The sequence below is a fragment of the Macrobrachium nipponense genome, chromosome 26 (genome assembly GCF_015104395.2).
Source record: "Macrobrachium nipponense isolate FS-2020 chromosome 26, ASM1510439v2, whole genome shotgun sequence".
NCBI lineage: Eukaryota > Metazoa > Arthropoda > Malacostraca > Decapoda > Palaemonidae > Macrobrachium > Macrobrachium nipponense.
The window spans coordinates 69,992,213-70,004,712 of NC_087215.1; the positions used below are offsets into that span (position 1 = coordinate 69,992,213).

General features: G+C 40.5%; 1 protein-coding gene across 1 annotated transcript in view; it reads right to left on the minus strand.

The window, feature by feature from the left end:
* Positions 1 to 12,500, minus strand: part of LOC135199714 (uncharacterized) — a 195,723-nt gene that overhangs the window by 81,804 nt on the left and 101,419 nt on the right. The window contains exon 5 of the mRNA XM_064227869.1: positions 10,217 to 10,240. Within this exon, the coding sequence (XP_064083939.1) occupies positions 10,217 to 10,240 (24 nt within the window). The remainder of the gene's footprint in view (positions 1 to 10,216; positions 10,241 to 12,500) is intronic.

Below are 12,500 nucleotides of genomic sequence, written 5' to 3' on the forward strand. Positions count from 1 at the left end.
TTCCGTATCGTGCCTCTGTTCTTGGATGGACGTCAAGAATGCTAAGCAAATGTGGACATGATGAGAAGAGATAGAAGTCATATGTGAGACAATTAAAAAGTATGATGTTTCTAAATTTACAGATTATAATATATTCCATTTTTGACCGAAGGGCAGACCTGGGTCACTCATGGAGGACTATTCACCACCTGTACAGGTTGGTGCGACTCTCGAAATAATTATCAAGAAGTCTAAATAGACCAAAAACGCCCAAAGGGCTCTCTCACAGGCTAAAAGCATGTATATAGAGAGAAGTGACTTTGAATTTCAGGTCTGCCTAATCAAAAACAACCATTCCAATGTCAAACCCCCCACCCCATACAGGGAAGGAGAGCCGTTCCAAGAAAGAAGAAGAACAGCGCAATCCATCCATCAACTGTTTCCACCCATCGTTACCATGTTCACCTATTTCGCCTTGACAGGTGTATACCTCTTCTATCCTGAACCAGGTATCTGTTCAGGATAGGTGGAAGAAGGCGGCAGGACCGCTTCCTTTGAATTGAGGGTGTATTTACTTGAGCGGCATACCATTTCATGATTGGATTTTAGCAACGCGGCAGACATTCAGATTGCTAATGTCTGCCGCGTTGGCGATTCCTCTTCTATCCTGAACCAGGTATCTGTTCAGGATAGGTGGATGAAGGCGCGGCAGGACCGCTTCCTTCGAGTTGAAGGTGTACTTACTTGAGCGGCATACTATTTCATGAATGGTTTTCAGCAACGCAGCAGGCATTCAGATTGCTAATATCTGCCGCGTTGGCGATACCTGATCTATCCTGAACCAGGTATCTGTTCAGGATAGGGAGGAGAAGGCAGCAGGACCGCCTCTTTCGAGCTGAGGGTGTATTTACTTGAGCGGCATACTATTTCTTGAATAGTTTTTAGCACTCGGCAGATATCCAGATTGCTAATGTCTGCCGCGTTGGTGATATGCCTCTTCTATCCTGAGCCAGGTATCTGTTCAGGATAGGTGGATGAAGGTGACAGGACCGCTTCCTTTGATTTGAGGGTGTGTTTACTTGAGCGGCATACTCTTTCATGAATGGTTTTTAGCAACGCGGCAGACATTCAGATTGCTAATGTCAGCCACGTTGGCGTTAATGGCGCCTAGTGTGCATATATTTTTCTTTTATGTGTTTTATTCATTCCCTTTCTACAGTTTATATTGCTTTAGTCCATTTATCAGCCTTACCTGCCGCCCCCGCCCCCAAGTAGCTACAGGATTATACTGATTGCATTTTGCTGCAGTTGCCGCGATTGCAAGGACTTTGAAGGGATTGAAAACCTTCATTACATATACCCTGCCGCCCCCCCCCCTATCACCCCCTCCCCCTTTCCATAGCAGCTCTAGGATTGCCCAGTTACTTTTTGCTGCGGTTGCTATGGGCGGGGCTTATAATTGCAATAATGCTTGTGTCTGCGTCGCCGCCTTAAGGTGTGCCGCCCTAAAGTTGGATGCCACCCTTGGGCGGCAAAGGATTTTTTGATGATATAATTCAATAGGAAATCCTTCTTCCAGGATGCCCTGCTGTGAATGCAATAACGCAACAGAGAACATAGCCCACGACTCGTGCATGGAGCAATTTGTGGCAACTGTGATGGACTATGGGACAAGGCCCGTAATTTGGCCCAAACCGAAGATGCCATCATTGCCTTTAAGGGCTTACTGACTGAATTTATGAGTTTGGGGAAAAGCTGTTCATGATGTTCATCAGAAATTAAGACACATACTGCGCCTGGATTTGACTCTTCCTGCTGGATCTCAATCCAGGGTAGGTAATTTCTTTGTCTTTGCTCAAAATGTTGATTTGTTAGGTTTAGTCTCGTTTACCTGAACTATTCCTGAAGACTTTCCTTTGACACGTGTCCTCTATAGCAGATAATGGACGATCAAGAAGAGGAGTCTTTATCTGCAATTGCACAGGATTCGGCTTTATCTGCAATTGCACAGGATGTGGATTCCTCAAGGGCTTCTTCTCTGCCGCGAGGTGGTTCTTGAAGTTGATGCATCTCGGAACCTGCCTGATGCGATACTGGATTCTCAACAACTGTAATTTCTAAGCCTTCTCCTGTGGCCTTTAAAGAACCTCCTATACATGATAAGTTTTTAAGTCTGCCGCCCTGTGTCATACTCGGCATCTAGCGCCAATCTAGATCTTGTGGATTCACACACTTTCAGGGGAAGTCGACATCCAATCCTCTGCAGCTTCTTCCCACGGTTCTATGAAGGGTGGCTTGTCCAAAGACCCCATCTCTTCAGCAGTGACTCAAGAAGAATGTATTGCCTCTGCCGCCCTTACACAGTCACCTCCTGGTCCCAGTTAGCCCCTTCCGCCTCAGGGGCGCCGCCCTCTCTGGCTAATTCTAAGGATACCTTGGAGATTATCCTTGGAGCAATTAGGGATACGCAACAGAGGATTGTTACTCTAGAGGAACATCCCTTTAAGAATCTAACTATGATTCCTCGTCTGACGCCACCTCTATCCAGAAGAATATTTCATTATTTAGAAACTCTCAGGAGGCACAGGTTCAAAGAGACGTGGCTCCTCCAAGAAACAATGGGCATCATCCCACTCCGTCAGGCTTATGAGGCCCTTTTTGATCGTCTTACACCCGATCCTTCTGCTATCTCAGAATGGAACGACAGCCCCTTCCATCCTCCAGATTCGAAGGGGGAAAGGACAGTAGTCGTGCATCTAAGAATTTCGTCCCCGACTCTAGTACGGGAGGAAATGACACAGGACAGAGGTAGATGGAAGAGATTAATTTAAAACGGCGACCCCGAGTAACATCTACGGAATACATTAAGACATTTGAGAGGGGAGAATTTTGTTCTCACAGAACCAGCCGTCTTGTTCAATTATGACAGATTGCAGCCGCTTCCTAAGAATGCTGTTCAAGACGAGCTGGGTGCACATCAGAACTTCCTCAGCTCGTTGAACATGACCATCGCAGCGGAAGTACTAAAGTTAGTATATCCTAGTTTTACCAGAATACTGCGCTGATTAACAGTTCCCCTAGGGCTGGTCCTGAAGGATAAGATATTTTTACGTGGCTAGGAACCAATTGGTCACCTAGCAACGGGACCTACAACTTATTGTTGGATCCGAACCACATTATATCCTGAAATTAATTTCTATCACCAGAAATAAATTTCTCTGATTTAACGTTGGCAGAGCCGAGAATCAACTTCGGACCACCGGATGGGTAGTCTAGTGTGAACCACTCGTCCAACGAGGAACTAATGGAAGTACCAACCAGACAGACCCCTAAAGAGGATCCTAACTCTTCAGCTCTATGCTTTGTTGAAGATGCCCTTACAGCCATGGTAGACAGCCTACAACCTCTTCGCTAGAAAGAAATATGAATTGAGGAAGCTCGCACTACCGGGCTGTTTTATGAAAAATACTCTGGTTTTAAAGCTCCTCAGTCCAGGTCCGCTTTCAAAGAACCTCTCTCATGAGGACGCCTGGGAAGGAGTAGTCACCCAAGCTGTTCATCAGGCCAAGTCAATGCTGACCATGCTTGGTTTTAGGAATCCAGTTACGAAGCGCCCTTTCTCTCAAGACCTTGGGTAACTTCAGAAGGAATTACCAGAATCAGTACACTTCTTCATCTTCTAACAGATGTCCCCGAGGTACCTCAAGAGGTCGTGGAAAATGTAACCTCGGGGCAGAGGTATGATGTCTCCAGGCACCCCTAGATGTAACCAGTCTTCCAGGGGAGGGGTAAATCTTTTTAGAATTTGAGGGTTGGCAGGAGACTCCAATACTTTCATCAATATTGTACAAGAGATTCAGGGTCTTGCACTCATAAAGGGGCTGAAGTGGGAGTGGTGCAGTCCTCCATCACACTTCCGTTCATTCTTTCAGGCTTCAATCCACAACTCAAAGAATTTGTTTCATACATGATGAAACCGGGACAATAGAGGAGACGACCTCCCTCCTCTTTCAGGGCCCCTTATTTTCAGTCCCGAGAAAGATACAACAAAAGACGGATCATCTTGACCTGTCAACCCTCAACAATCAATACAATGTCCAACCTTCAGAATGACAACTTTGCAAGACGTAAGATTGTTGTTGCCAGTAGGAGCTTTTGCCACCTCCATCGACTTGAAAGACGCCTATGGGCATATTCTGAATTTCCAATACACCCATAGTACAGGAAGTTCCTCGGATTCAGTCTAGAAGGGAAGAAGTTTCGTTTCAAAGCTCTACCTTTCGGACTCAACATCGCTCCGAGAGTATTCACGAAGATCTGCCGTCCAATTCTGAGGGAACTCAGGCAGAAAGGTATCCAGGTATTGATATACCTGGACGACTGGCTGATATGGGTGAATTCGGGAGTGGGTTGTTTAAAGGCAACAAAGATTGTTTTACAGACCCTGTCTGAGTTGGGGTTTTTTCTTATCGACATGAAGAAATCAAGATTAACTCCGGAACAAGACTTTTCAGGGCTGGGGGTGGGGGTGGTTGGGACCACCACTTCTGGTACCCTGTATCTGCTGAGAGACAAGTCATGTCTCTATCTCGGACCCTTTCGTTATTTTTGAAGCAAACATCAGTGTCTTGTCGGCAAGTGGAGCAGACGTTGGGGAGTCTCCAATTTGCATCAATAGGCGACCCTGTGGGCAAAGCCATTTTAAAGGGCCTGAATCACTTTTTAATCACGAAGACCAATAGAAAGCAAAGGGATCAGTTATGTCCATTCCCTCCTTTCATCAAGAAGGCTCTAGAAAGATGGATGCATCCAGAGATTTTCTCGGCAGTGATTCCTTTCCGTCCACCTCCACCCAGTCTGGATGTGTACACAGATGCCTCCCAGACAGGCTAGGGGATTCACACATCTGCAGGGCGGTTGTTTCAGGGTGCATGGTCTCATCCTCTCTCAACTTACCATATAAATTTTTTAGAGATACCCGTCGTGTCTATTGCCATCAAGAAGCTGAATCTCCAGCCAGGGATCCACTTCAGATTACACTCAGACAGCGCAACAGCAGTGGCCTGTCTGAACAGGAAGGGGTCCGCGAATCAAAGCATCTTAGTGAGTGGACCCTCTCTTTTCTGAGGTTTCTTCAGAGTAGAAACCTAACGATGACAGCGTTTCACGTGGCAGGGGTGAGAAATGTTATTTTAGATGCGTTATCCAGAAGCCATCCAATACCATCGGAGTGGTCTCTGGATCAGACATCCTTCCACTGTGTTTGCTCCCAGTTAGAGATGCCCCAATTAGATCTTTTGCCACGAGAGAGAATTCCCAGTTACCTCACTTCGTTTCTCCAGTGATCGACCTCCTAGCAGGGGAGGTCGACGCTCTCACATGGGACTGGAACAGGTGGCAAGTAATTTACCTGTTTCTTCCAACAAAGATGATCCTCAGAGTGCTCAGTTATTTGGAAAGCTTCAGGGGAAAAGCAAAGCTGATAGCCCCATTGTGGACTGCCCAGCCATGGTTCCCTCTATTGCCAGCAAGGGCAAAAAGAAAGACTCATAATCCTGAATCCAGTATTCTCGCAACTAGTTGGGAGGAATCGTTGCTTTTGTGCCTCAAAGATTCTCCTCCAACTAGCTTGCTGGAGTTTATGATTAAGATTCATAACAAGTTATACTCTAGTGATTCAGCAAGAATTTTATTTAAATCCTTAAGAACTTCTACCAATAGATAATATCAGACTGTGTGGAACTCTTTTTGTCATTTTATTAGATCTAATAATATTAGTAAGATTTCAGTGGAAACTATTTTAGCATTTCTGAGAAATCTTTTTAATGACAGACATTTATCTCCTACCACAATTTCAACTTATAAGTCTGCATTATCTAATCCTCTTAAGCTTGCTTTCAACATTGATGTATCGGTTCATCCATTTCCAGAATTTATGAAAGCCCTTTTTTAACATCAAACCATGATTCCTTGTACAAAATTTCTTTGTCTTCAGATAAGGTTTTTAAACTTTGCATTGTCTTCAAGGTTCCAAGAGAACCCTTGTGTTAAAGATAGTTTATATATTACATTGTTTCTAATCTCATTTACTACTGAGCTCATATGAATTTCTTGATTTTTCTTCAGAGAGGGTCAGACTGTTTCCTGATCCAAAATTTTTTGGCCAAGAATGAACGTCCTAATTCTAGACGTGAACTGATTTTTATCACTAGACTTAAGGATGATTAAGGAGGTCGTCATCCTTTATGCCCGGTGCATAAGTTGGAGAAGTACCTTGTTTAGACTTGCAATACAAAAAGTTTTTGAAACAAATTTTTGGTACAACCAGAAAACCTTTCTGACATATCAATTAATAAGTTGAGACTATTTATGCGTCAATTTATTCGTTTGGCTGATCCAGGTTCCTTTCCCAGAACTCATGATTTGAGAAAAGTCGCAACTTCTTTTGCTTTCCTAAAAGGTATGAATAGCAAAAGAATTTGTGATCTTGTTGGATGGTCTTCTATAACGTTTTCAGAAAACATTATTTGAAGGAGATGTCTATTATTTCCTCGTCTTTTGTCGTGCTGGGTTCTGAATCTGGAAGCATATCTTCATAAATTTAATTAATTTGTTTGATATACGTCATTTGTTATCTATTTGTACATAAGGTACTATTTCATATTGTCTAAATATATATTTCTATTATAAGTATATATTTAGATTACAATTTATGTCTTTGTTAACAACATAATGGTGTTGATGTCATGGTGTCAACTGGATACCTGGTATTCTACTTATTAAGTATAATATGTATACTTTATCTCATTCTTTCTAGTACCGATACCTATCTTTTTAGGTCTGCCTTTATTAAATTTTGAGTTTTTGTGGATTATGATTTTGTTAATGGTTTTTGAGTAAATAACTACTTGTTTACTGCATTTAATATATTCAATTTTTAACAGAGTCAATATACAGAATACTTATATTTAATTATAGTAATATTGAATATTTCTCATTAATTTGCAATTTCCGATGATATTACCTCAGGATACATCAATTAGCTATTTTTTCATGTGTATCCCCCTTCCATCAGCTGTTTCCTTTCCCTTCCCTTCTTTCCCTTGTCATAAAATTCTCTTTTTTATGACTCTTGGTAAATACTCCATGAGTGACCCAGGTCTGCCCTTCGGTCAAAAAACGAGGTTTGACGAAGGAAAACATAATTTTTGACCAAGTCAGACCTGGGTCACTCAGACCCCACCCTTCATGGTTTTCTTTACTTTTACATTTCACACAGTTCGATAACCACTACATTAACTCAACAGTGAACATGGTAACGATGGGTGGAAACAGTTGATGGATGGATTGCGCTGTTCTTCTTTCTTGGAACGGCTCTCCTTCCCTGTAGTGGGGAGGTTTGACATTGGAATGGTTGTTTTTGATTAGGCAGACCTGAAATTCAAAGTCACTTCTCTCTATATACATGCTTTTAGCCTGTGAGAGAGCCCTTTGGGCGTTTTTGGTCTATTTAGACTTCTTGATAATTATTTCGAGAGTCGCACCAACCTGTACAGGTGGTGAATAGTCCTCCATGAGTGACCCAGGTCTGCCTTGGTCAAAAATAATGTTTTCCTTCGTCAAACCTCGTTTATTACATGGTGAAAACCGAATGAAAATATTAAAATATTTCCAGTTTTACTTGACGCCAACTAAATTTAACATAGATCAGGGTCAGGTCTCATCTCCTGCTGCTGATGTAGTGTGTAGAGAACACGAATTTTTCCAAATGGGTTGGTGTTGATTGCAAAGAAATAGCGTTTACACTTGTGTGTGTTGAGAATGTTAATTCTTGTGGCTTGGATATATATATTACTTTACAATCGATATTTCCACCTACAAAGTTTTGATTTATTTTACGGACCGGGCTAATTACCCGTTCAGTTTCACGCAGAATTTGCAAAGTAAAGTTCACTGGACACCACTTCTTGATTTAAAAAAAGAAATTGAATGCGCAATTCAAAAGAATCTATTAGGCATTCTTTTACATGAGTAATAAGAAATTTATTGACTGTTCAGCAGAAAAGCCATCCAGAAACGCCGAGGTGAGAAAATGTATGGAACGATACTGAAGGTGTCATGAGAAATATATATATATATATATATATATAATATACATATATATATTATATATATTATATAATATCTATATATATATATATATATATATATATATTATATTATATTATATTATATATGTGTGTGGTGTGTGTGTGTGTGTGTGTGTGTGTGTGTGCGTGTACACGTCAGGAAATCTTCGAGACAATAGCAGCAAAGGAAGCCCCAATATATACCAGCAGAAAAGGGTCTTATTGTAATATACTATGACCCTTTTCCTGTTGGGCTTCCTTTCACTACACACACACACACACACACACACACATATATATATATATATATATATATATATATATATATATATATATATATTATTTACGTATGTATGTATGTATATATATACGTATGTATGTATGTATGTGCGTGCGTGTGTGTGTGTGTGTTTCTTTTTTTTTCAACTGCCTTATAAATGATACATAAGCAAAAGTTGAGAAAAGATTCGTTGACCAAAATTGGGAAGCAGCAACTTCGTGCAACAGGTGCAATGCACCGGCCTTTGCCAGTATGAAAGACTTGTGTAAGACGTAACGTTCGTCGTCTTTGAAGGGGAATGGAAAGGTTCAAACTCTGTCTGCTAGCAAGTGCTCGTTGCATGAAATGCAAGATCTTGATGAACGAAATTGGAACGAGAGTTTGGTCGAACGGTGGAGCCAGTAGGGCAGAATGAAAACTACGGACCGCCATAGAGTTTCATCTTCCTTTTCCAAAGAAATGTGATATTAAAAAAAAAAAAAAAAAAAAAAACGGTCACGAATTATATCGATATTATCCAATGCATGATGGTCAGGAAACTCCTCATGCATATCCTGGATAATATCGATATATAAAGCAAAACATCTAAAATAAAGTTTAGGAATAGAGGGAAGTTACTTGACGACATAAATTACTATTGGATTAGCAGGCACAGACAAGTTGAGGGTCCTGATAATGTTACAGTTCTGTTTACGTATGTCGTTGGAAAAATCTGTTGGCAGATTGAACCTAAGGAGACCCAGAAACAATTTCAGCAATTCAACACTCGAATGATGTACTTATTTATACGTTATTAAAGTTTGCGTGCAGATGTATTTCTTATGGACCCTTAGCATCATACCGATGTACAGAAAAGATTCTTGGAATGACCGAAATCATGTTTCCAGTAGCCGCCCTTCGTCTTGTATAACTCACCCTTATAGTAAAGGGCAGAAGAAGGCCTTAAAAAACTACCTTAGTCTAAACATCGAAACCAACACGCACACACAACAGATGCAAACACCAGATACTACGTAGATTCCGGAGTTTTTATGATATAGCCCAGAATACAACAGCGCCAGTCAAAGCTTGACACGGAACAAACACCACACAACATCTAAGACATCAAAACGATACAGCTCGTGAGTTTCTAGTCGTGAGAACAAACCGGTTTGAAGTATGTATATATATATATATATATATATATATATATATATATATATATATATATATATATATATATATATATATATAAATTTTAACAATAATGATCGCAGTGGTTATAATTCAGAGTTTAAGATCATCAGGAAATGCATACTGGTACGATTTAAAGTTTGAGTAGGAGATGTTTATCCATAATTTATTTGAAAAGGATTTAGTCAATTTATGGCAAAGTTTAGTAAGTACACATTCAGAGAGGGGGTGTGACGACAGTTTAGTTTTTTCGGTTTAAAATGTTAGCATTTTCTTTTAACACAACATAGAAACCTGCGTAAATATATATATCATTGGGAGGGAGTCCATATATACATTTCACAGCGGGTAAGCGAATAGAAACTCAGAACAGACGTACAAATGGTTAATTCTGATTTTTTTTTCTTATTTATTTAGGCGTTGCTAAGAAAGACGGAGAATAAAGAATAAAAGAAAAAAAAAAACATAACACACACAAAGCGGAAAACATTTCGTATCACATCTAGATTCGACTAAGAAAAATATCTTTGTAAAAGAAACTAAATAAAACGAAATAATAATAATAATAATATAATAATAATAATAATCATAATAATAATGATAATAATAATAATAAAAAAGTTAATGAGAAGATGGAGATAAGAACCTGACTTACTTGATGATCTTCCCTTCTTCTTGCCTGAGAAGAACAGAGAGAGAGACAAGGAGTTAAAGAAGGCGCGAAAAAATAAGAGAGACACACGTACACATATACCCAAGGCAAAGCTCTGGCTGAAGGTCTGCTCTCTTTCCCTTTGTCAGGACTGTGGGTGGCTGTTGCCTCAAGTGCTTCTGTCTGTATACATGAGAGGCTGTTGCAATCTGTACTGCTCTATGGTGTTTATATGCTATTTGCAACGTATACTGTATATTGGAGATGTTATTGCAACGTATACTCCATATAGTTTATTGTGTTGCAATGTATATTCTACTGTGTATGCTATTGCAATGTATACTCTACAGTTTATGCTATAGTAACTTATATTCTACATATGTTATGCTATTGCAACATAGTATACTCTATTGATGCACGGCGTCCTCTTCACAGCTTTGCTTCAGCAACATATTGTTTATGTGCTGGGAGTATGTTGCTGAAGCGTATGATTGAACAGCTGATACTGTTATGAGCTATTGGTTTTGTATGCAGTATGCGCTGTTGTAGCGTAGATTCTCCGTATGTATTACGTGCTTTTGCAATGAATGATGTATGTATAAAATTAATAGCTAATATATTTATGTATATATATGTATATAATATATATATATTTATGATATATATGTTGTATGTATATATATGTATGTATATATATATAATATATATATTATATATAAATTATAGATATATATGTATGTATATATATATATATATATATATATATATATATATATATATATATAATTATATATAGTTAATGACATTGTTTGCTGACGCTTCCATATCATTAAGACTGAATCAGTCTATACATCCTTTTCTCTTCAGGCAAGCTTCTCAGGAATCAAGGCAAGATTATTCAAAATTCTTTCCATCTACTTATTCTAGTAGACAGACCGTTTCCTCGCTCATCGGCGATGTCTTCAGGAATATCAAATAGACATACAAGGTTTTTATTATTACTGCACGCAGACTTTTAAATTTTCAACCGTGACGGCATTGTGGTAATGAATTTCTATTGGTTAGAAGGTATCTTTCTCTCGTTGGGAGTAGGGCGGCGGCATGGGCATTCTGTAGGATACATGCTATGCCATGGCTTGCATTGCAGCAAAGGGTGTGGGCAAGGGCGAAATTTCCATCCTTGGGCGATAGTCTTCATTTGTTTCATTGTTGATAGTCTCATCCAGGGATGTTCTGTCGCTCGTGTCTCCCCCATTCAGAGTCTCACGGGTGTCCTGTGGTTTTCTTGAATAAAGACTCTTGTCTGTTTACTGCAGGCGGTTGTTGATTATATTCTCATAACTTCAGCTATTTGCAATCTGTGGATCCGGGCTTCTCTGTGCACAATTTTTGTGCTTCCTAATAATTCTCCTGATGTCGTTTACACTCACGGTCGCCTATGTAATATTGAAATATTTCTCCTAGGTTGCAGTGAGCTTGCAATTGCCTGCATCGAGTGGCGATGCTGCCACCTAGCAGCAAGTGCCGAGGGCTTGACATGTCCCTTTGGTATATTTAAATTTATATAGTATGTAGGTTAACTCCCGCATCTCTCTACTGGGGCCCTTGCTATTTTGCATTTCACGGGTGCTGTGCTGACTAGGTTCGGGTAGCAGTAGACACGTGGGAAATACTTCTGTCGGGGTTCATGGGCATAGTACCGCAGGCAATAATCCTCTTCGTGGCGTTGACCTCATTCTTGAATTGGCTGCGATATGTGGTTTTGTAATACAATATGATGTATTAAGAAGCAAAATAGTACGGACCCCTGTAGAGAGATGTAGGAGTCAACCAAATGTACTGAAGCCTGCTTCCACAGAGTGTAAATAGCAGAGGCTGTGAGTGTAAATCAACATTGGGCTGTGGTAAACACACAAGAGGAACACTGACTCCATCCTCCCAGCCACAAGGACACTTGAGGACACCCGTGAGAATCCGAAGGGAGACGAGCAACACAACACCCCTGGACATGATACTGACAATGAAGCAGATCAAAACTATCGGCTACAGATAGGAATCCCTCGATGCAAGCCGCAGCATAGGACGCACCCTGCAGAGCACGAGGAATACTCATGCTGCCACTTACCTAGACCACCGGTGATAGAGTGAGACTCACCGAGCGCCTCAGTGGCGTGATTGGTATGGTCTTGTCCTGCTACCTAGGTGGCCACGAGTTCGATTCTCGGGCAATCCATTGAGCGGTCAGAGATGTGTATTTCTGGTGTTAGAAGTTCACTCTTGACGTGGT